Source organism: Mus caroli, unplaced genomic scaffold (genome assembly GCF_978045245.1).
Source record: "Mus caroli unplaced genomic scaffold, Mus_caroli_1 scaffold_20, whole genome shotgun sequence".
NCBI lineage: Eukaryota > Metazoa > Chordata > Mammalia > Rodentia > Muridae > Mus > Mus caroli.
In genome coordinates this window covers 53,950,632-53,976,476 of record NW_028227275.1, presented here as the reverse complement: position 1 = coordinate 53,976,476, position 25,845 = coordinate 53,950,632, and the positions used below count along the sequence as shown (strand labels likewise).

At 39.5% G+C, this 25,845-nt stretch overlaps 1 protein-coding gene and 2 pseudogenes across 1 annotated transcript in view; all 3 read right to left on the bottom strand.

Moving 5' to 3' along the window:
- Nucleotides 1-19,829, bottom strand: part of LOC147000189 (solute carrier family 22 member 19) — a 30,011-nt gene extending 10,182 nt beyond the window's left edge. Inside the window, exons 1-5 of the mRNA XM_085834213.1 lie at nt 19,314-19,829; nt 18,155-18,258; nt 4,238-4,392; nt 3,201-3,369; nt 1,653-1,776 (exon numbers count right to left, since the gene is read on the bottom strand). Of these exons, the coding sequence (XP_085690339.1) occupies nt 1,653-1,776; nt 3,201-3,369; nt 4,238-4,392; nt 18,155-18,258; nt 19,314-19,715 (954 nt within the window). The 5' untranslated portion in view covers nt 19,716-19,829. The remainder of the gene's footprint in view (nt 1-1,652; nt 1,777-3,200; nt 3,370-4,237; nt 4,393-18,154; nt 18,259-19,313) is intronic.
- On the bottom strand, nt 5,821-7,900 carry LOC147000191 (tyrosine-protein kinase Yes pseudogene; annotated as a pseudogene).
- Nucleotides 11,481-13,542, bottom strand: LOC147000190 (zinc finger protein 280B-like; annotated as a pseudogene).
- Nucleotides 19,830-25,845: the final 6,016 nt, after the last annotated feature.

The window sequence follows — 25,845 nt, the reverse complement described above, 5'->3', positions numbered from 1 at the left end:
TATATATTCTGGTTGTAGGAGATAGAAAAATCAAGCTAGAATTGATTTAGAAATTTTGTCCCTGCTGGTTAGCTTTTGCAGTGCTGGAAGGTTCTATGTAGGCTACTCTAGATGGCAATAAAATTACCATCATAATTTTAGTCAGCTGTGGATAGTTAGGCTACATGGCTGATCATTTCTTGGCAAGATGTACTCACTGGTATATCAATGACATCACTGTCATGATGGTAAAAAGATAATTTGTGATTGTATTTGAGGCCTTCTAACAGGAAGGTTTTTAATTAATTATTTTATTTATTTACATCCCAAATGTTGCCCTCTTCTGGTCTCTCTTCACAGATTTCTTCTTTCCATCACCCATTCCTTTGCCTCTGAGAGGGTAACCTCCCAGGTATCCTCCCACCGTGGGGCATCAAGTCTCTACAGGATTAGGAGGATTCTATTCCTCTGCTGATATATGCCAGGGGCCTTGGAGCAGCCGTCTATACTATTTGGTTGGTGGCTCACTCTCTGGAAGCTCTTAGGGGTTTAGGTTAGTTGACACTGTTGGTCTTCCTATGGGGTTGCCATCCCCTTCAGTTCCTTCAATTCATCCCCTACTCTTCCATAGTGGTCTTAACAGGAGGGAATTTATATTGGTGCTTTAAACTCTGTCAAAAGCCCACAACTGTGAATGTCACAGACCTTAGTGGGGGAGCTTATTATAACTATTTTGCTAATAGAAATGATGTCTGATAGAATTGCCTTCCAAATGTTTTTGTTCATGTCTATAGATGAAGTATTTGGACAGAGGAGCTTCTTTTTCTGTAGTTGGTGACAGTTACTGCAGGGTCATAACTGGTCAACGTGCTGAGAATAAGCTACTGTTCAATATTCAGTCATAAATGGGATGTCTATATCACCCTGTCGGGGAACACTGTGAAAGTGAGAGCAGAGAAAAGATCAAGGGCAGTGGAAGGGCTAAGATGATGTGTAGTGTTGTCTTCTTGACCTTGAATGGCTAATGCATTGTAAATTCTCAGCATCTATATATAAGACCTGCATGAGAGTAGACCATCAACTTCCATAATGGAGAGTAGAGAAGTTCATGAAACCCTGCCTCTCCTTGAGGATTTACAGGTAGTTGCTATTGCTAACGAGGAAAGGCTCACACATTTCTCCTGAGGATGTATTAATAGTTGCTGGGAGACTTGAGATAGCCATGTGTTAAGTTGCCCAAGCTATTGTAATTAAATCTTCACAATTCATAATGATTCTGTAAGAAAGTTTAATTAAAGTTTCTTGATGAGAGAGAGATTATTAAAGTAGGAGTGTGGACCACCCACAGAGGATCAGGCCCTTTTACATCAATCCCTGATCAAGAAAAGGCCCTATATACTTACCTATGGGTGAATCTAATAGAGGCACATTCTAACTTTAGAGTCCCTCTTCTCAGATAACCTTAGCTTTTTGTCAACTCAGAAACTTCAATAACAAAAAATAATCAGCAGAGAATTCAAGGAACAAAATGAAGTAAAACAGAAGTGAGTTTAATTTTTTGAATGAAACATTCTTTTACAGTGTTTTCTGTCACCTGGCATCTTGGGCACTAACTTCCACAAACTTATCAAGTTTGTGTTTCCTTTGTGTCATAGTCAGTTCTCATAGCTCACCTCCAAGGTTATGGCATCTCCAGAATTCTTTATTCTGTTTACGCATGCAGCTTTTTTAAGTTCCTTTAAGCTCTTCTGGGGTTTGTTGACCATAATCAGCCATCGAGCTGACTCTGACAACCACCTGCTCAAGACATTGGGTATAAGATAATTCTCAATTCCCTTATACTTTTAAAAACCACATTTATCATTTTACAAGTGGCATGCATCCTTGAACAATTATATCCTTTAATACCTACTACTCATTCAATTATATTAATAAATATAATCTAGCACTGTCTAGACCTTCACTAGGAAAATGGGAAAGAACTCATGCATGCCTTATGCTTGCACTCCCAAAGTGCAGACTCGAAGTCATGTTGGTCTGGGCGCTCTTACTTGAATATATATTTACATAGGGTTCACAGAACTGCAACATGAGGGACACTTGAATACACATTTTCCAAATCCCTTGGTAAGGTAAACATTTATACTTTATTTGTTCTTATACTAAAAATGAACCACTGAATAAAGTGCAGTCATTGCTGCTCCTAGCAATCAATGCTTTCTGGCCACAAAAGCAAGCTAACACAATCTTCACTTCTAATCTATAAAACGGGAATGGCAGCTTCATAATTTTGATGGCTATGTTGTAAGAATAAAGTGTATGGAAGAACCTGATGGAGGGTTCTCCCTCTTCTCTGTATGAACTCATCTCACTATATTAATCATATGTAAGCATTTTCTAGTCCTTCCTAATAAATATATGCCTCCTCTGTTGATATAGCACATCTTGTCTTTTTTTTTTTTTTTTTTTTAAAGTGGAAAGCAAGGGAATCCAAAGAGCCAGTGGGAGAACTGGGCCATTCTGCCTACCACTTTAAACTAGAGAAGTCATGATTTTCTTTCATTAAACAGTTGTAAATATAAACTTAACTTGCCTTTTATTTAATATCAAAGTCACCATAATTTTCAACACATTTCTTTTTGTTTGCAAAGTCACTCATAGAAATACAAGCTACAACAGAGGCAGTCTGATCTTGAAGTGTTTATTACTGCCTGGATAATTTAGACTTAGTAGCAAGGACATTGCAGAAAGATGGAGAACATTCTGGTAAAGATTAATTACTAATTTCTGTCTTTGTGTGTGTGTGTGTGTTTTTTCTCTAGTAAATAAAAATATACTGTGCATGGTAAAATTTGAACATCAATTAGTATACATTCTTTTTGCTGTAAATATGCCAAATCCAAGTGAACAAAATATGGAACTCACAGATAAGTAGGATTTTCAAATAAGAATGAATGCTTGTCAGAGAATGCATGTCTTTTACTCAACATACATATGATTATGATTTTTGTAAAACTACTTATTGCTTATCTTAAATTCAAGTTGAATCCAACTTTCTCACTTTTATATGACAGAGATACTTGTCATCTTGTCATATAAATTCAAAGAGGAGTGAACACTGTCTTGCGTGGACCAAGGACAAATGCATTTCTTATGTCCTGCCTCCATGTTAATTGTCATTCCTGGATTCCATAACCCAGAGCAGGAAAGAAGGCTCATACCTTGTGGGAATAAGGAGAAAGAGCATTGGAACAGAAAGAGCCAGCTGGAGATGCTGCCAGTTTCGAAAAGCAAAAGCCAGGCCTCCCAACAGTATTTGTCCAACTCCTGTGGCAATAAATATCAGTGCCATTACCAGAGCTTGAAACTTAGGACTTGTCCATTCTGATACTGAAAGAAAAGAAAATGAAGTTTGACTTCTAAGAAAGTTGGGAAGGATACCCAGGTTCTACCCAAAACTTATACAATGCTCATCACAAGCTTTGACTTTCTGAGCGTCTCTCACCTCCCAGGTCTCTGGAACATTCTAGAGGGCTTCACACCTCCTGGCTCCCGAGGTTGCCTGTTTCCATTCTTTCTGCTGGCCCTCAGGGCTTCAGTCCTTTTCTCTCACCTAATACCAGACCAGGTTCCCCTCTCTCCCCCTTCCCCACCCCCCATCCACTTTCCCTCCCAGGTCCCTCCTTCCCTCCCCACTTGTGATTGCTTTCTTCTCTCTCCCAAGTGGGACTGAGGCATCCTCACTTGGGCCCTTCAGCTTGTTGACCTTTTTGAGTTCTGTGACTGTATCTTGAGTATTCTGTACTTTTTTTTTCTAATATCCACTTATTAGTGAGTACATAGCATGCATATCCTTTTAGGTCTGAGTTATTTCACTCAGGCAGTCTCAATTAATCTGGACTCCCAAGATCTCTCAAACACTCGACCCCCAAACAGACAGCATACACCAGCTGATATGAAGCTCCCCCCCACCCCGACACACATACAGTAGAGGACTGCCGGGTCTGTGTTCATTCAGAGATGTTGGACCTAACCCTCAAGAGACTGGAGGCCCCAGGGAGTTTAGAGGTCAGGTGGGGTGGAGGGTGGGGACATCCACGTGGAGACAGGGGGCTGGGGAGGAGGTATGGGATGTGGAACAGTCGAAGGGTGGATCAGGGCAGGGGGAATAAAATATGGAGTGTAAAAAATAATAAAAAAAAATCTTAGTCATAAAAACCAAACCAAAAAAAAAAAAAAAAAAAAACCTTTGACTTACTGAGCAAAGCACTGTTTGTCTTCAGGGATGAGGAAAAAATCCCTGACAGGAATCGAAGTGAGCAGTAGATGAGGAAGGAGGGAGCAAAAGCTACACAGGTTTCAGTGATGGCCATTTGAAATAAAGAACACGTCAAAACGAGCTTCCTCCCAAACCTGAGTAAAAGGAAGGATTTGATTACAGGGACAGGAACAGTTTGTATAAACAACAAAGACAAGATATTAAAAATGAACAGACATCTTCTGAAGCAAAAGGCTTCTTCCCACCCAATCTTCTTTTTTAGATGGGGGTCTTAGTATGTAGCTCTTGATAGCTTCCTTATTATGTAGTGAAACTTACTAGTAGCCATAGTATGGAACTTGCTATGTAGCCAAAGCTGGCCTCAAATGTTCAGAGACCTGCTTGCCTCTGCATTCCTTGCACGAGCTGGGGTTTAATGTGTGTACCAGCACCTCTGCTCTTCTCAATTTCTTACCACTAGCTTTTCATGTGAGTTAAGCCATATATGACAGACTACAAAACTGGAATTTTAATACAAATACGTTGTACTAAATTAAGTATTTAGCATATCTATTAGCTATTTATTCATTGCTGTGACAAAGTAACAGAAGCTACTTAAAGGAAAGGCTGGTTTAGGCTCACAGCTTCTGAAGGTGCATGGTGTCAGGAGCGTGTGACAGGGTTCTTCTCTTGGAGTAGAGTTCACACAGAAACCAAAGTGAGTATCTCGTGCAGCAGTAACCTCAAGCCTGGCAACCCTGCCAATCATTTCCCACATCCCCAAATTCCATAATCTCCTAAAACTTCTCCCTCAGCTAAGGAATCAAATATTCAAACACGTAAACCTATGGTGTCTCAAGATTTAAATCAAAAGAGAAACTCTGAAATGAGAATGAATCACTTTTATATAATCACTTATTTCAATCTTTTGAGTATTGATTTTATAGAATCTATTGATTATTTCTCTGAACAAAAGTCTTTGCATTCACTATCTTAGATTTTACCTTCTCAAATTTGTATATTGGTATATCAAAGATAACAGTATACCTTTCAAAAAAGGATGTCCCTTCTCTACTCTCTTCTCTTTATACTCCTATAACTCATATAGGAGCTTGCGGAAGTCCCATAAGCCCACTGAATGCCACTTACCCATAAATCTCTTTTGGTTTCCTTTTTTCTTTCTTTTCTTTTTAAAAAGATTTATTCATTTATTTTATGTTTATGGGTACACTGTAGCTGTCTTTAGATACACCAGAAAGGGCATTGGATCCCATTACAGATGGTTGTGAGCAACCATGTGGTTGTTGGGAATTGAACTCAGGACCTCTGGAAGAACACTCAGTGCTCTTGCCTGATGAGCCATCTTTCCAGCCCCTCTTTTTTTTTTTTTTTACAGTTCTGTTTCTGTCCTCTAACTCATTATTGTATTTGGGTCATTTTCCACCAGTCGTCTCTAGAGAAAATATTAATTGACTGTATTTTTAAATCCAGATTTCTGTTTTATTCCTTTTCTATCACTGATGTTCCCACACACTAGTTTCCTAGTTGCCATTAGTACTTTGTCCATGTTCTATTTCATTCTTTTACATATATTTTAGATATATCTTTTAGAGTATTTGACTAGTAAATCTCCCACAGAGACCGTTCTGAGCATGTTTCATTTTGAATAGTGGTGGATGTTCCACCTCAGTTTACTCTGATCGCAAAGTTGGTCTTCAACCGAATAGGTCATACTTCTTTTTTTCCTTGACATATCTATTATTTAATTATTCTTATAAAATTGTATTTGATTGTTATAATGTAGAAGATTCTTATAATGTAGACATTTGGGATTCAGATTCTTTTTTTTTCTCCTTTGACTTTAGACTTTACTGTGGTGTAACAGCCAAGTTTTGTACATAACCATAAATAGCTTTCTCGTGGCGATTCTGAATTTGGGGAAGAAAAGGCAACGACTAGTAACCAGTAGTCCTGTTGCTCTTTTTTACCATGCTACACCCACAGTCACACTATCTAGCTCTACTTTCTCTGGACCCTGAAATAAGTTGTAAGATACATCATTGGTACTTTAGAGCTTAATACTTGGAGGAAAAAAAAGTGGTTTTGTGTAACCATATCTGAAATTCCAGTTTCCATAAGAAACACGCAAAGTGAAGAGCACCTCCTCTTTCCTGTGCAGGAAGAACTCACACAAAGTCTCTATGGTTTTGTGCACACAGGTTACTTGCATTACAATTTTTCTCCTAAAAAGTTTTGTTGAGTTTATCAAACTGTCACAAAGTGTGTCCTTTGCCCTATGTTGTCACTGAAGTCTTAAATTTCTTTATATTATATTGTCTAAAGTTTTTATGTGTTTTTCTTGGGATGTCAAGATAGCTTCTATTTTTTTCTCCTGGTTGGTACTGCGGCTCTGCAGCAGTGACATAGTCTTCCAAGGACTGAACACATTCAAACATTGGCCTTTCATCAGGATCCATCTTCCAGCAAAGATTCATCAATTTATGGAGGGATTCTGGACAGCCCTGAGGGCAAGGCATTCTGTACCCTGACTCTACTTGTTCCAGCACCTCACAGTTTACCACACCTGGATATGGCACTCTTCCTTTTGTTACCAGCTCTGCCTGTAGAATTCCAAATGACTACACATCTGACCATACAGTGCAGGCTCAGGAGCTGTCCACTTGATTGGAAATTTTGAACCTTGTCTTGCTGTGTACTTACTGTCTTCAATTAATTCTGCTAAGCCCAAATCTGCTATTTTGCATACAAGATTTTCTCCTACAAGAATATTAGCAGCTCAGAGATCTCAGTGAATATAGTTCATTCTTTCAATATATGCCACGCCATCAGCAATCTGCGCAGCCATATCAACCAGCTGTGGAAGCTTCAAATACTTTCCATCTCCTTCTTTATGGAAATCTAACAAGCTCCCTTTTGACATAAACTCAATGTCAATATAAATTGGCTCTTCAGAAACAACTGCATAGAGTTGAACAAGTTTATCTGAGCTTTTGAAGGAATGCTTCTGGCATCAGTGTACCTGGCTTTAGTGTTTTGATTGTTACTTTTGTAGTTCCATTTCATGTTTCCATCCATACTTCACCAAAGCATCCTTGACCTAGTTTAATCTCTAGTCGCAAAGACTCTCGAGGGATTTCCCAAGCATCTTTTGCTAGACGTTGAGTCTGGGATTTCACAGTCGGAAACACAGTTGTTAACTTGTGGCATAAACCATCAGCATGTTCTGTGTAATGCTTCATCAGTTTCTGCAGAGTAGCAAACTAAGCTCTGGTTGTGATGTAGAATTTACCATTGTCAAGTTTCCTGATTTTGTAATGCTTTACCCCTTACCTCATCCCAATCACGAATTGAGAGGGAATAAGCACCTTTAGTAGTTTCACTTTCTCTTACTAAGAATATACCTTGCTGATTCCCAGGATTCAGAAGTAACCTTTCGGCATCTTTTCTCCCCATTTTGCCTAAATACAACTCTTCTGCCTGAATGGAATCTGCAGGTGCTACATAATTGCTAGGGATATAACCATTCTTTCTGGTAGCAATTGCTACCCACCAGTCTCCTTCACTATTGTTAATTATTTGAAATATTTCACCCTTCTTAAAGGAAAGGTATTCTGTAGTTCTAGCTTCATGGAATTCAGATTGTTATTTACACAAAAATGTTATTCATTCATTTTGTTTTTGAAATACAATGGCCTGTAACTTTTGATGACTTTATCAAACTGTCACAAAGAGTGTCCTTGGCCCTATGTTGTCACTGAAGTCTTAAATTTCTTTATATTATATTGTCTAAAGTTTTTATGCGTATTTCTTGGGATGTCAAGATAGCTTCTATTTTTGGTGACAGACTGCATTTGCTTACTTTAATATTAGAACTAGTTTGATGTGTAAGCCTAAAATCTCTATATTGTTTGAAAATGGGTGTCACTTCTAGTTACATGATAGTGTTCTATTCATATGCATGTTTTCTGGGTTAATTAAAAATAAGATGATAGAGTAAATGCATACTTGTATTAAAAAGTACCAAATATGAAAAGTAAAACCTCCGAAAAAATAGAGATGATAAGAATGAATTAAAGATCAAGATCTAAAAGTCAACAAATTCTTTGACTAGATGAAATAATGCCATCAATTAACATACTCTATGTAAGAAAGAAATGATTGAAGAAACTATATTAGGATTGGACAAGATTACAGTTTTAGGAAAAATATTTATCTAAGTTCCGGGGTATCTACCTGTAATTCAATAATTTGGTAAATTGAGGTAGATGGATCATGATTTCAATGTTCCTCTAGTACACAAATAATTCAAGGCCAGTGTAGATTATACAGTAAGACACTAATAGGAATTCTGTTTGCTTTGTTTCTTACGCTGCAAAGGTATAGGAATTCACATCAGTTCAGGCAGAACAAGCAGTCACAGTTTATCTTTATTAGGAGAATGAGCAAGAGCATGAAGTCCACTTCAGAGTGGATACCACATTATGCATATGATAACAGAAAAGCTTTCCCAGTTTGTGTGTCTACTAGATGTCTTTCTTTTGTTACTTCCTAGAATGGTCTGAGGTTTCTCCTCCTTGAAAGAGAAGGAAGCTTCTTAGAAACTGTTTTATTTTATTAGATATTTTTCTTTATTTACATTTCAAATGCTATCCCGAAAGTTCCCTATACCCTCCCCCGGCCCTGCTTCCCTACCCACCCACTCCCACTTCTTGGCCCTGGTGTTCCCCTGTACTGGGGCATATAAATTTTGCAAGACCTAGGGGCCTCTCTTCCCAGTGATGGCCGACTAGGCCATCTTCTGCTACATATGCAGCTAGAGACACAAGCTCTGGGGGTACTGGTTAGTTGATATTGTTGTTCCACCTATAGGGTTGCAGACCCCTTCAGCTCCTTGGGTACTTTCCCTAGCTCCTCCATTGGGGGCCCTGTGTTCCATCCTATAGATGACTGTGAGCATCCACTTCTGTATTTGCCAGGCACTGGCATAGCCTCACACAAGAGAGCTATATCAGGGTCCTTTCAGCAAAATCTTGCTGGCATATGCAATAGTGTCTGGGTTTGGTGGCTGATTATGGGATGGATCCCCGGGTGGGGCAGTCTCTGGATAGTCTTTCCTTTCGTCTTAGCTCCAGACTTTGTCTCAGTAACTCCTTCCATGGGTATTTTATTTCTTATTCTAAAGAGGAATGAAGTATCCACACATTGGTCTTTCTTCTTGATTTTCTTGTGTTTTGCATCACTATCCCAGCAATCAAAACAATAGGTAGTGAATAATCACAAGAATCAGAATTTAAGGGTGGATCTTTCCCACCTACATGACCTTATTGTTTTAGATACCATCCTATTCTCATTAGTGATAGAAGACACATTTGCTGTGATCTGATCATGTTCCTCCAAGATTCATACTTTGAAACTTACGGGCCAGAATGATAGTACTAAGAAATTGGATCTTTGAGACTTCATTAATTATGAGAGTAGTGCCTTCATTTATGGGATTAGTAACCTTACAAAGGAGAATTGATGGAGCTCTATGAATGGCATGCCATGTGAAGGCACTGTGTTGGCATCTTCTGGTGTGTGAAAATGTAGCTACTTGCATGATAGAAATGGGTGTCTATTTAATGTTTTCAGGCATATATTCCAAATTTGTATACCATAAATTGTGTTGACCATTGTCATTAGATGAATTACTATACATGGATGAAAGTATGATTTTTAGAAATCTGCTTTGAGGCAACGTAGTTCTTTTCTACCCACATTCTTAGCCTTTCCTCCCGGCCCATATCCGTTTCTTTCTAGTACCCATCAGTCCTCAAAAGCACTCTCTACCAGAGTCCCCACAGCCTCACACTTGCCTAGCATCAATAGAGGACAACAGCAACCAAAGAACAAAACACCCACCCCACAAAGAAAAACACAACCATGAGCTACCAAGACAGTATGCCTCCAAAAGAACCCTATTGCAGTTAGGCTCTGAAAAAAGCAATACAGCTGAAGCCCAAAACAAGGACTTCAAAATAGCAATTATAAAGATATCTAAGGACATTAAAGAAGATATGAATAAATATCAAACTTAAGTCTGTAAAAATTGAACAGTTAAATAAAATAATGAAAATAGAATAAGACATAAGAGTAGAATTTAACAAATAAATAAAATCATTAAAGAAAATCAAAATTGGAATAAAACTGGAAATTAAATTTAGGATGTGAAATAAAAACCACAAAGATAGCCAAGCGTGGTGGCACACCCCTTTAATCCCAGCACTCGGGAGGCAGAGGCAGGTGGATTTCTGAGTTCGAGGCCAGCCTGGTCTACAAAGTGAGTTCCAGGACAGCCAGGGCTATATACAGAGAAACCCTGTCTCAAACAAACAAACAAACAAACAACCCCCCCCCCAAAAAAAAACCCAAAAAACCCCCCACAAAGGTAAGTATTCAGATTAGAAGACATGGAAGAGAGAGACTCAGGTTGAAGACAAGAAATAAGAAATGGATATCTTAAAGGAAGTGTTAAATGTAAAAATAGCCAGGAAATCTGGGATAAAACCTCTAGGAAATCTGGGACATTCCAAAGGGACTAAATCTATGAATAATAGTTATAAAGGAAAGAGAGGAATCTGAAGTTGAAGGCACAGAAAATATTTCCAACAAAATCAGAGAATTGTCCCCAACTTAAAGAAAGAGTTGCCTAGTAAGATTCAAGACGTATACAGTACACTAAATACAAGAAAAAAATTCCCCATGATACTTAATAGTCAAAACACTAAATGTACAAAATAAAAAAAGGTTATTAAAAGTGGCTAAAGAAAAAGACTAAGTAACATAGGAAGATGGGCCCATTAGAACACACCTGACTTCTCAATGGAGAATCTAAAAGCCAGAAGGGCCTGGATGCATTTCTACAAACTTTGAGCAACCTCAGATTACTATGCCCAGTCTAGACTACTCTACCCAGCAAAACTATTAATCACAATTGATAACCACTATCAATTGACAAAACTATCAATTACAAATTGAGGAAGAAAAACATTCTGTAATAAAACCAAATTCAAACAATTTCTATCTACCAGTCCTACTCCACACAAGGTTCTAGAAGGGAAACTTAACTCTGAAGAGGTTATCTACCCCGAAGAAGACACAAGGATAAATCATCCCAGAATTGTAAAAAGAAGAGCTAATGCTACTGAAGTTGTTGAAGATTAATCGTCAGAGGATGCTCTACAGTTCTATGAAAAGTTGTTCCTCCATAGGCTAGTGACCAGCCAAGTAGTATGATAGGCAGGAGAAGGCAAGTCTTCATTTAGGACATATCTTGCACACAAAAGTGCTTCAAGTAAGACTCAAGCAATATTAGTGTGATCAACTTGGAAATTACACATCCAGCAAAGGGAAATTATATAGACAGTATAACCACTTAAATAGGAGATAAGACACAACGTGTGACTAGGGATCTGGTTCAGTGGCAAAGCCCTTGGGTTTAATCTCTAGCACCAAGGGAACGCACCAGGGCATCAAATTGCAAGCTTTACATATTCAACCACACACATGGACTGAAAAACGAAGACCCCGGAAAGGGTTTAAATTCTAGTCACCCTGGTCTGTTTTTTGTGCTATGTCCAATATTATTGGGCGAGTTCTTATTACAGCTTGAGAGTGGAACTAAGTTCAGCCCAAGCCATAAACTGGACAGATGCCATTTTCCCAAACATTTGGTGGTACTGGGTCTTATGCTCCATTTTTTTTCCTTGAAGGTTAAAAACGGTAGCCAGCACTGGGAGTACTGGTGGCCGCTCTTTTCCCAGTGGCCTCTGTAATGGCACATGTACAGCAGCCCAGTTCTGGAGATCTTAAGACAAAATGGACAAAGGAGGTTCTCAGTGTGGCACTCCAGCCGGAACAGGGAATCGAACTGCCGGTGGCAGCGCAGACAGGTGGTGTGGCTCTCCCAGGCGTCCTCACTCCTCTGCCTCTCGAGCTCCAAATGATGTTTGGTGTGATTCATGAATTTAACTTTTTTTTTTAGAGCTTTTGAGCAGCTGGGGCATTTAAAGGTTGTGTGAGTTTTTTGTTCTGGCTTCCCATCTCCTTTATACTTTCCATAATAAAAGTCACTAAGTAACAGGGTCAAACTTCCTCTCTTGGGATCAAAAGTCTCTTGACTTGCTAGACTTGAAAAGTCGGCTTCCACCAATCCACTTTCCTGATGAGGGTGGACCGAGTCCTCTGAAGGAGGTGCCCCATTCACAAGACGGCTCAGAGAGTTGGGATCATCAAAGGAAGGCATCCTCTGTTGCACATTCGAGGTGTGGAAGGTACTGGAAAGGGGGCAAAGCTGAAGAAAGTGGTTCTACAATCTCAATACTATGTTCAGGCCTCTGTGGATTTATGGAAAAATGGCACATACAAACTCCCTTCCATTCAAATCTCCTGAAAGCTCTGCCTTTACTGGGACTATTCTCTGAACTTGAGAGTGCGACCAGAGGCGAACAACACGTTGACGAGCTACTAGGCACAAGCTGTGGTGAATTACTTTTATAATCAGACTCGAGCAAAGGCTCAATAGCAATAGGCTTATCTGTTGATTTTGATTCAGCTGGAGACGCCAGCAAGACAACCACTGCCTCTGATGTGGGGGCGGAAGGAAGGACTCGAAGGCTGCAGTCTTTGAGTCATGGTCTCTCTAAGTCGGTCATGCTTTTTTTGGTTTGTTTGTTTTTGTTTTAAACCGTGAACCTGGGGTGACTGTTCAAAATGTTCGAGTTGACTGGTTGGAAAGTTGAAGTTTCTCCAATAAAGATCAGCTCAGCATCTTCTTTTACATTCTCCAGCCCTACAAAGATCAGCCCGGCATCTTCATCAGCATCTTCATGGAGGACCTGAATGGGTTCTTATGAACTCTGCTGTGGTTCTGAATCGTGTTCTTCATCATCTAACATGGATGGCTGCTCCATTTCTAATGTGGTTCCTGACAAGTGTGGTCACAAGACCCACCACTTCCTCCATACACACTGCCACCGCAGATATACACTAAAACTTTTAATAACTTCAGAGAGTCCAAGTGCTGCAAGTCACATCCTTTTTTGAATGGGTCTCACAAAGTGGTTCTCCCTCCTCCTCCTTAGTGGTAGAGATTGCAGGCAGGTGGTGGGAAAGGAATTTAAGGGGAGCAGGCCCAGTCCCGGGATGGGGGGCTTATTGGAGAGGGGGGCGCATGTGTATGCCTGGAGCTGCCAGGAGAGGGTCCCTGGGTTCTCGGCCTACTCATGCTTACTTCCTGGAGACACGAAGAAGGCCCTCACCTGGCGTCCCCTTTTGGTCACTCCCAAAGAGGTCACCAGCACCACACCCCTGTCCTTACCTCCCGACCAGGGCCAGCGTACCTGAGCCTCTCTGGACACCCCGGCTCATGAGGCACTGAGCTGGAAGCCCCCATACCATGACCTTTTCTTTTTCAGTTTCTTATGGAACCTCTACAAGATGGCCCATATACGCAGACACAAACCAAGTTTCATTAGATGCAAGAAAATTGAAAATTGTTCCTGTCTGAAAGAACTGCATCCTATCTGACCACCCTGGATTAAAGCTAGATGTCAACAACAGCAGTAACAGGAACTTTCCATACTCATAGACCCTAAATGAGTCACCACTGAATGAAAAAATGGGTCAAGACAGACGTCAACAAGGACAATGATAGCACAGGCACTAAGACCAACAATTAATAAACGGGACCTCATGAAACTAAAAAGTTTCTGTACAGCAAAGGACACCATCTTTCAGGGAAAGTAGGAACCTATATAATGGGGAAAGATCCCGACCAATTACACATCTGATAATATCAAAATATATAAATAACTAAAAAATACACATCTGTTAATATCAAAATATATAAATAACTAAAAAATACCCTTAACAACAACAACACAACCCATTTAAATTAAGGTGCAGAACTAAGCAGAGAGTTATTTTTTTCTTCAGGTTTGATTCTTTTTAGTTTTTTTTTTTTTTACAGTCCAGTCATTATCCCTCTCCCAGTCTGCCCTACAACAGTTCCTCATCCTATCCCTCCTCCCCCTGTCTCCAAGAGAATGTTCCCATCCCCCCAAACCCATGCCAGGCCTCCCCACTCCCCAGGGCCTCAAGTCTCTAGAGGGTTAAGCATGTCTTCTCTCACTGAGAAATACTAGAATCTACTCTAGACCTTAAGGAAACAAGACACAAATGCAGGTCTTCCCTAGTGTGACAGTTTTAATATTTTAAAAAAGTCTGAATATCTACCATTTTGTAACTCATGAATCAACCTATTTCAATTGTCTTCCTTGTCACTCTGCAAATGAGCTGTAGTACCACTTCTTAGTGTTCTATGTCACTGGCTTCATAACTCATCAAAACTTTCCTATCATAGTTGCTTAATGCATACATTCATGCTAATCAGTTTTCTATACCACATAGAAGAGGAAGCAATGAAAAGATAGAGAAGAGATGAGAGGGAAGGAATACAGTGGGAGTGGGAGAAAGAGCTAAACCTAGAACTAGTTTCTACTTCTTCCTTTGTCTCTATATTTTAATCTAATGACATAGAATGAAGGGACTAGTTACCAAGATGTTATTTGCACACAAAGAGCAAAGGAACCAGTAGGTTCTAAGGATTGGAAAACATTTTGAAATAGTCTTGTGGATATTTAGAAAATTTGGTCTACAGACAAATGGAAAACCCAGCTTACAACTGATGTCCCAAGAAGGAACTATGGATATCATTCCTAAATTGCAGATTTATCTTTGTGGTCTTCTTGTTAGAATTGTAGATTTAGCTCAGGAGAGGCCCATAGAAAAATACATGGACAAATCAGTTATATTGACTTTTTTAAATACAAGAATCTTGTTCATCAACTACACTAAAATTCTCATTAAAGATGTGTTTATATGTATGAATTTATATGTATGAATGTGGGAATTTAAAGCAGAACACTGAGATATATGTAAAATTATGTGCATATTATACATAATATGTACCATACATGTGACTTTTTAATGTGTCCAACATAATGAGTGCTACTTTCTCTGATATAAATACCAGTGCTACTCTTCTAAAACATTACTCAAAATTCTCAGCTTAGTGGAATAAGGGATTTGGGAACTAGAAAATAGCATCTTTAGTGAGGTAACTCAGACCCAAAAGGACATGCATGCTATGTACTCACTAGTAAGTGGATATTAGCAAAAACAAACAAACAAACAAACAATCAAACAAACAAACAAACAAACAAAACAACCCCAGAATACTCAAGATACAGTCCACAGAACTCTGGCAGCACACAGGCAGACATAGTACTGGAGAGGTAGCTGAGTGTTCTACACCTGGTTTGGCAGGTAGCCGAAAGAGTGGGGCCTGGCCTGAGCATTTGAAACCTCAAAGTCCAGCTTCAGTGACACACTTCCTCCAACAGTGCCACACCTGCTCCAACAAGGTGACTAAGCATTCATATCTATGAGCCTATTGGGGGCATTCTTATTCAAATCCCCACAATGTGGATGTTAGTTTTCAAGCTTCCCAAATGCTTTCAATAGCACAGAGCACATAGTAAGGACTGGGGAGGAAGACAACATGTCCAAAGAAGGGAAATAGAATATACTGTTATGGAGAGACAAAGGGAAAACTATAATAAGAGGATTAAATAGAGAAGGTTATAACAGAGAAAGGTAAAGGAGGGAATAGGGGAAAGACAAGCAACACTAAAGGACAGTAAAAATATATGTAACCCTACTACTGTAAAAGCTCCCTAAAACACATTCATGTGTGAAAGGAATCTAGATGGAGTTATCAAATAATAGGGAGACAATGTTCAAACTAGAGAGCTCATGCCACCAAGGAAACCTCCACTGCCAAGAATGGGTTACATTTTGTTGAGTTGTTAGCAAAGGGGCCTCATGGAAGCCCCCAAACAACACAGAATTGAGAAAGAATCGAGAAAGAGCTATCAGTCTTTCAATCTTGTCCATGTCTAGGCTAGGAGAGGTTTCCTATGTTGTCAAGGATATTGGTTACTCTTCACAATGATGGTAAGACCCCATTTCTGAAGACTACACTTGCATATATCAGCGAACATGGAGAAGTCAAACTGGTGTCTAACTAGAAGGTTCATTCCTAAGGATTAGCGTTCAGGGCATTAGAAGGTTTTCCGTATGCTACCCAAGGAGAGAAGTAATCGTCACTAGCTCCTAGCTCCAAACCCTATCATCTCTGACAGGGACATGCCTGCAGGATGTGCTGGTGCAACAGTGGCACAAATATTAAGGGAGTAACCAGCTACTTTCTGATTGGATGTAAGGCCCGCTCCATGATGTGGAACTCATATCTAAGACTAGTAAAGTGGACCAGTACCCGGCACTAGGTAGGTCAAAGGGGAATGCCTACTACTATTCTACAAAAGGAACATAGCAATGAAATGATGCCTACGGACATATTGTGAAACCCATAGATCAGTACCTTGCTTAGCCAATAGATAGGAATTAATACAGGGACCCACAACTGGACAATAAGCAGAGTGAGAGGCTTTGGAACCCTCATTTCTATATAGGATGTTTTCATCAGACTTCTACCCTCATGGATCAAGAAGTGCTGCACTGTGGAGTCACAGTGCTCCACTGTGGTGTCATAGTGCTCAACTGTGATGACACAGTGCTCTATTGTGTTGTCACAGTGCTCAAAGGTGGTGTCTCATGCACACCTCACCACAGCTACATGGAAGGGGATGGAAAGATTGTAAGATACAGAGGGTAGGGATGACTTTAAGGAAACTGTCTTCCAGACACAACAGGATTGATGTACATATAAACTCACAGAGACTGGCAGAATGCACACCTGCATAAATTCAAGCCAGATAAAGTTCAAGTACTAAGAGAGGCAAGTGGACACAGGCTCTTACCCCTAATCAAGATGCTTACTGCAATTTATACCCACTGGCAAGGGAAAAATAGGTTTTCTGCAAAGGAGACTCATCAAATATATTAACTGAACTACAGGGTTGGTTCCATGTCTATGAATAGTTGGCTAACACAAAATGAACTCAATGGTATTTAAAAAAGAAAAAAAAAAAACAACTTTTAACTTCATTGTGCTTTGCTTGGGCAGTTTTTTGGTCTCATTGGTCTTTTGATTGTTTATTTCCATTTTTTTGTGTTTTGTAAGTTTTGTTTGTGTTTCTTTTTTATTTCACATTCTTGTTTATTTTAAGAAAAACAACATAAAGGTGGACAGGCAAGGAATATCTGGGAGAAGTTAGGGAAGGGTGAAATGATCAAAATATAGTGTATGAAAAATTCTTTTCAATTAAAGGAAAAAATCTACTTTGGCAGAAGAAAAAATAAAAACAACAGGCATATCTTCCTAGCCACACTCATTGCACCTTGCCCCACATGTCACAGGTATCAAAGGACATCCCAATGTCATGCTTGAGCAGTTAAAACTGTTTCTTCTTCTATTCGCTTGTCACTATGACTTGTTAAGGCAATTTCTGAGAAGCCTAGTGACCCAGATCAAGAGTGATAATATTTCACATAACTAGTGAAATATAAGTATTTCACTAAAATATTCAAATAGGGTGAATTCTATATGACAAAACTCATTTGCTTCATTCCCATAATGAACTCTTCTTATCTTTCTATGTCATGTTGTTTCACTTCTCTAAATCACATCTTGAATAGCTATGTCTCTGCCCACAGTACAGTTTAAACATGTAAAACACAGTACATGGACTTTTCCATTTGTGTTCAGTGATCTCTAGGCTCAAAGGTACAGATCCAAGAATATAATCTGCAATGAATCCTCCTTAATGAATAAACAATTTAGATGATGAAAATCCTCATATATAGAGAGAGCTGTAAAGCACAGATACTTACTTGTCTGATAAGTGGCCACCCATGATATGTCCTATAAAGATACCAGTCATGTATATAAATTTAGCCACTGAATTCAGTGCCTGAGATCCACACACCAGGTCCCACTGGAAGAGAAGAAAATCAACATGGCAGTGAAATTTGTTCCTTTTATTCAACACTAGCTCCCATTTCCACTGTACCAGCCCCCATCTTCCTCTCTAGCTTCATCATCATTTGATTTCTATCATCCAGTCTCAGCTTAAACAAACCTGTTTCCAGGAATCTTCCTGTAATTCTGTAAGTTATATTAGTGATTTTAAACCTGTACTAAAAAAATTCTCGAATGGCTGGGAGTTAAACTTTGGAAGTAAAATAAAGGCAGCACATGCCTTTAATTCTAGCAGTTGGGGTCAGAGGCAGGCAGAATTCTGAGTTTGAGGCCAGCCTGGTCTACAGAGTGAGTTCTAGAACAGCCAGAGCTACACATAGAAACCATGTCTCCAAAAAACCCAAACCAAGCCAAACCCCCCCAAACCAAAAAATAAGTTCTCAAATATGGCTATATCATGCAGCAATTTGAGAGCACTGAAGAACCTTTTGTGTCAGAGAAAATCTGCCATGACTCCTTTAGGTTTATGTTTTGTGACAATATTGGTGATGGGACCTAGGGCTTTTAGTGCTTGGGGACGTATGCTAACCGTCAGCCACATTCTAGCCATAAAAGAAGGCAGAGTATTGGTTTTTTTGGGGGGGGGGTAGTGGTAAGATTTGAATCTTCAACCTAACACATGATACAGTATAGCACTGAACCACATTCCTACCCAGACACTGTAGTTTAGTATGGTCTTCCAAATATTTAAAAATTGAAATTAAAACTTAATGATACTGACTTGTCATAATGTTTATGAGACTACATATGAATTATCTGTTTAAACTGACTTGGCACAAAAGTTGCTTCCGAAATAATGGCCATTCATATAATGAAAAAGACAAGGGGAATAAATTCATATCTTAATTTATCTTAATCAAATTAAAAAAATTACTAGATGCATCCTAGTAAATGGAGAAATAACTATACTTACTAAAAAATATATAAAGGCTATTCTTACAATATGTGCTCTGTTTAGGCTATTGGGAAGGTCCCATCATAAAGTCTTGATGGGGAAAGGAATTGACTGACCTGGGTCACTGTGGTGGAGAGGAAGGTGCTTTGGTCATACACCCAGCCATCCACACAGGGCTCTGTGTCTGGCTCTGTTACAGTGGGGAAGGTGCCATTCAGATGAAGGAGATGCCACTGTGGTTGAATATAGCGACGGCATTTCTCTGGCCTCAGGTTGGAGTCCAGTGGGATGGAGATCCTCAGGAGGTCATCTTGGCTCAGGATACTACTGCCATTATCAGACACAGTGTTATTATCGAGGATGGGGACCCAGCAGCGATGACTAGGAATGGCTGCAGTGAAGTTCTCCAAAAGAGTGTGAGGAGCTGTCAGGGCATGGCAGATTAATACAAATATCATGTGAAGAATCTGGAACCTCCCCAGGCTGCCAATCTGAATTATAAGGTCCTGAAAGGCCATCTAGGGCAACCTCTCTCTCTCTCTCTCTCTCTCTCTCTCTCTTACTAAGCACACTAAATAGATACAGAGCTGTTCTTAATGGGTCCCTCTTCTAAGTAGGTGTTAGGTAAGGAGCTGACTGCCTTAGAGTTACCAAGAGGAGTAGTCTGATGATTGGCTTTCTGTAATTGAATCTGTTAAAGATTTACTTCATGAGAAAGTTTGGCAGTGCATAGCTTCATGATCATCTGTGGACATTGATCTTCAAATTCTCTGAAAATTCCAGAGTTAACTTACTATGTTTTATGCAGTCCTTAACAGAACATGTAGTTTTCCACAATCCAAAGTGAAGTGGTTTTCATTTTTCTACTTCATAGAAGTATTTTTTTTAGTACTGAATTTGTGCAAACGAATTAATGAAAACCTTTAGAAGTTAAAATTTGGAAGTGAAGTATTGTGTTTTATGATAATTCCTAGAAGGTTACTCTTCGGAAAGGATTAGGAGATCTGGCCTTTGGAGAGATGTGTCACTACTGGTGGGTTTAAGGCTTCAGAATCTGGCTGCCATTCCCATGCACTCTTTCTGTTTCCTCTTTGTGGATGAGATATGTGCTTTCAGATGCTGCTCCAGTGTCACACCTTCCTGCCTACTGCCACGCTTCCCACTATGATGGTGATAGACTCTTATTCCTCTGGAACTGTAAGCCCCAGTTAACCATGCTTTCTATAACTTGCTTTGGTCAGTAATTTATCACAACAATAGAAAAATAACTAATACATGGAATGTGCATGTCTTCATCTTTGCTTCAGGTTAATTCATGCCATCCATTCCTATTATAATTACATTACCCAAACTGATAGAAGGACCGACACAGAAGAGGGTAAAAGTGCAACTTGAATTTTTTCAAAATCTTTTTTTAAAAAATGAGATATTTTCTTTATATACATTTCAATTTTCAAATGCTATCCCGAAAGTTCCCTATACCCTTCCCCCGCCCTGCTCCACTCCCCACCCACTCCTGCTTCTTGGCTGGCATTCCCCTATACTGGGGCATATAAAGTTTGCAATACTAAGGGGCCTCTCTTCCCAGTGATGGCCGACTAGGCTATCCTCTGCTACATATGCAGCTTGAGACAGGAGCTCTGGGGGTACTGGTTAGTTCATATTGTTGTCCCACCTATAGGGTTGCAGATCCCTTCAGCTCCTTAGGTGCTTTCTCTAGCTTCTCCATTGGGGGCCCTGTGTTCCATCTTATAGATGACTGTGAGCATCCAATTCTGTATTTGCCAAGCACTGGCATAGCCTCATACGAGATGGCTATACCAGGGTCCCTTCATCAAAATCTTGCTGGCATATGTAATAGTGTCTGGGTTTGGTGGCTGATTATGAGATGGATTCCCAGGTGGGGTAGTCTCTGGATAGTCCATCCTTTTGTCTTAGCTCCAAACTTTATCTCTGTAACTCTTTTCATGGGTATTTTGTTCCCTATTCTAAGGAGGAACGAAGTATCCACCCATTGGTTTTCCCTCTTCTTGATTTTCTTGTGTTTTGCAAATTGTATCTTGGGTGTTCTATGTTTCTGGGCTAATAAACACTTATCAGTGAGTGCATATCTAATGACTTCTTGTGTGACTGGGTTACTTCCCAAAGGATGATATCCTCCAGATACATCCATTTGTCCAAGAATTTCATAAATTCGTTGTTATTAATAGCTGAGTAGTACTCCATTGAGTAAATGTACCACATTTTCTGTATCCATTCTTCTGTTGAGGGACATCTGGGTTCTTTCCAGCTTCTGGCTATTATAAATAAGGCTGCTATGAACATAGTGGAGCATGTGTTCTTATTACCAGTTGGAAGTTTGTCTGGGTGTATGCTCAGAAGAGGTATTGCTGGATCTTCTGGTAGTATTATGTCCAATTATCTGAGGAACCTCCAGACTGACTTCCAGAGTGGTTGTACAAGCTTGCAATCCCACCAGCAATGGAGGAGTGTTCCTCTTTCTCCACATCCTTGCCAGCATCTGCTGTCACCTGAATTTTTGATCCTAGCCATTCTGACTGGTATGAGGTAGAATCTTAAGGTTGTTTTGATTTGCATTTCCCTGATGATTAAGGATGTTGAACATTTTTTTCAGGTGCTTCTCCACCCTTCAGTATTTCTCACTGAATACTTGAAGAATTCTTGAGAATTCTTGAGAATTCTTTGTTTAGCTATGTACCCCATTTTAAAATGGGGTTATTTGAATTACTGGAGTCCAGCTTCTTGAGCTCTTTGTGTATATTGGTTATTAGTCCCCTATCAGATTTAGGATTGGTAAAAATCCTTTCCCAGTCTGTTGGTGGCCTTTTTGTCTTATTGACAGTGTCTTTTGCCTTACAGAAGCTTTGGAATTTTATGAGGTCCCATTTGTCGATTCTTGATCTTACAGCAGAAGCCATTGCTGTTCTGTTTAGGAATTTTTCCCCTGTACCCATATCTTCGAGGCTTTCCCCCACTTTCTCCTCTATAAATTTCAGTGTCTTTGGTTTTATGTTGAGTTCCTTGATCCACTTAGAATTGAGCTTTGTGCAAGGAGATGAGAATGGATCAATTCGCATTCTTCTACATGATAACTGCCAGTTGTGGCAGCACCATTTGTTGAAAATGCTGTATTTTTCCACTGGATGGTTTTAGCTCCCTTGTCAAAGATCAAGTAACCATAGGTGTGTGGATTCATTTCTGGGTCTTCAATTCTATTCCATTGATCTACCTGTCTGTCACTGAACCAGTACCATGCAATTTTTATCACAATTGCTCTGTAGTACAGCTTAATGTCAGGCATGGTGATTCCACCAGAGGTTCTTTTATTGTTGAGAATAGTTTTTGCTATCCTAGGTTTTTTATTATTCCAGATGAATTTGCAAATTGCCCTTTCTATCTCAGTGAAGAATTGAGTTGGAATTTTGATGCGGATTGCATTGCATCTGTAGATTGCTTTCGGCAGGATAGCCATTTTTACTATATTAATCCTGCCAATTCACGAACATGGGAGATCTTTCCATCTTCTGGGATCTTCAATTTCTTTCTTCAGAGACTTGAAGTTCTTATCATACAGGTCTTTTCACTTCCTTAGTTAGAGTCACACCAAGGTATTTTTTATTATTTGTGACCTTGTGAAGGGTGTTGTTTCCCTAATTTATTTCTCCACCTGTTTATCCTCTGTGTAGAGAAAGGCCATTGATTTGAGTTAAATTTATATCCAGCTACTGCACTGAAGCTGTTTATCAGGTTTAGGAGTTTTCTGGTGGAATTTTTGGGGTCACTTATATACACTATCATATCTGCAAATAGTGACATTTTGACTTCTGCCTTTCCAATTTGTATCCCCTTGATGTCCTTTTGTTGTCGAATTGCTCTGGCTAGAACTTCAAGTACTACATTGAATAGGTAGGGAGAAAGTGGGCAGCCTTGTCTAGTACCTGATTTTAGTGGGATTGCTTCGAGTTTCTCTTCATTTAGTTTGATGTTGGCTACTGGTTTGTTGTAGATTGCTTTTATTATGTTTAGGTATGGGCCTTGAATTCCTGATCTTTCCAAGACTTTTATCATAAAGGGGTGTTGGATTTTGTCAAATGATTTTTCAGCATCTAACGAGATGATCATGTGTTTTTTGTCTTTGAGTTTGTTTATATAGTGGATCACATTGATAGATTTCCGGATATTAAAACATCCATCTCTGCATCCCTTGGATGAAGCCTACTTGGTCATGATGGACGGTCGTTTTTTTTTTGTTGTTGTTGTTTTTTTATTACGTATTTTCCTCAATTACATTTCCAATGCTATCCCAAAAGTCCCCCATACCCCCTCCCCCCACTTCCCTACCCACCCATTCCCATTCTTTTGGCCCTGGCATTCCCCTGTATTGGGGCATATAAAGTTTGTAAGTCCAATGGGCCTCTCTTTCCAGTGATGGCCGACTAGGCCATCTTTCCATATATATGCAGCTAGAGACAAGAGCTCCGGGGTACTGGTTAATTTATCATGTTGTTCCAACTATAGGGTTGCAGATCCCTTTAGCTACTTGGGTACTTTCTCTAGCTTCTCCATTGGGAGCCCTGTGATCCATCCAATAGCTGACAGTGAGCATCCACTTCTGTGTTTGTTAGGCCCCTGCATAGTTTCACAAGAGAGAGCTATATCTGGGTCCTTTCAGCAAAATCTTGCTAGTGTATGCAATGGTGTCAGCGTTTGGAAGCTGATTATGGGATGGATCCCTGGATATGGCAGTCTCTAGATGGTCCATCCTTTCATCACAGCTCCAAACTTTGTCTCTGTAACTCCTTCCATGGGTGTTTTGTTCCCAATTCTAAGAAGGGGCACAGTGTCCACACTTTGGTCTTCATTCTTCTTGAGATTCATGCGTTTAGCAAATTGTATCTTATATCTTGGGTATCCTAAGTTTTGGGCTAATATCCACTTATCAGTGAATACATATTGTGTGAGTTCCTTTGTGATTGTGTTACCTCACTCAGGATGATGCCCTCCAGGTCCAACCATTTGGCTAGGAATTTCATAAATTCATTCTTTCTAGTTTCTTTTTGGAGGCACTCAGAGCTATGAGTTTTCCTCTTAGAAATGCTTTCAGTGTGTCCCATAAGTTTGGTTATGTTGTGGCTTCATTTTCATTAAACTCCAGAAAGTCCTTAATTTCTTTCTTTATTCCTTCCTTGACCAAGGTATCATTGAGAAGAGTGTTATTTAGTTTCCACGTGTGTGTTGGCTTTCTATTATTTATTGTGTTATTGAAGATCAGTCTTAGTCCATGGTGATCTGATAGGGTGCATGGGACAATTTCAATATTTTTGTATATATTGAGGCTTGTTTTGTGACCAATTATGTGGTCAATTTTGGAGAAGGTACCGTGAGGTGCTGAGAAGAAGGTATATCCTTTCGTTTTAGGATAAAATGTTCTGTAGATATCTGTCAGATCCATTTGTTTCATAACCTCTGTTAGTTTCACTGTGTCTCTGTTTAGTTTCTGTTTCCATGATCTGTCCATTGGTGAAAGTGGTGTGTTGAAGTCTCCCACTATTATTGTGTGAGGTGCAATGTGTGCTTTGAGCTTTACTAAAGTATCTTTAATGAATGAGGCTGCCCTTGTATTTGGCACATAGATATTCAGAATTGATAGTTCCTCTTGGAGGATTTTACCTTTGATGAGAATGAAGTGCCCTTCCTTGTCTTTTTTGATGACTTTGGGTTGGAAGTCAATCTTATCAGATATTATAATGGCTACTCCAGCTTGTTTCTTCCTACCATTTGCTTGGAAAATTGTTTTCCAGCCTTTCATTCTGAGGTAGTGTCTATCTTTTTCTCTGAGATGAGTTTCCTGTAAGCAGCAAAATGTTGGGTCCTGTTTCTGTAGCCAGCCTGTTAGTCTATGTCTTTTTATTGGGGAGTTGAGTCCATTGATATTAAGAGATATTAGGGAGAAGTAATTGTTGCTTCCTTTTATTTTTGTTGTTAGAGTTGGTGTTCTGTTTTTGTGGCTGTCTTCTTTTAGGTTTGTTGAGGGATTACCTTCTTGCTTTTTCTCTGATGTGGTTTTCGTCCTTGTATTGGTTTTTTTTTTCTGTTATTATCCTTTGAAGTGCTGGATTCGTGGAGAGATAATGTGTGAATTTGGTTTTATCGTGGAATACTTTGGTTTCTCCATCTATGGTAATTGAGCGTTTGGCTGGGTATAGTAGCCTGGGCTGGAAATTGTATTCTCTTAGTTTCTGTATAACATCTGTCCAGGCCCTTCTGGCTTTCATAGTCTCTGGTGAAAAATCAGGTGTAATTCTGATAGACTTGCCTTTATATGTTACTTGACCTTTTTCCCTTACTGCTTTTAGTATTCTATCTTTATTTAGTGCATTTGTTGTTCTGATTATTATATGTCGGAAGGAATTTCTTTTCTGGTCCAGTCTATTTGGAGTTCTGTAAGCTTCTTGTATGTTCATGGGCATCTCTTTCTTTAGGTTTGGGAAGTTTTCTTCTATAATTTTGTTGAATACATTTGCTGGTCCTTTGAGTTGAAAATCTTCATTCTCATCTACTCCTATTATCCGTAGGTTTGGTCTTCTCATTTTGTCCTGGATTTCCTGGATATTTTGAGTTAGGATC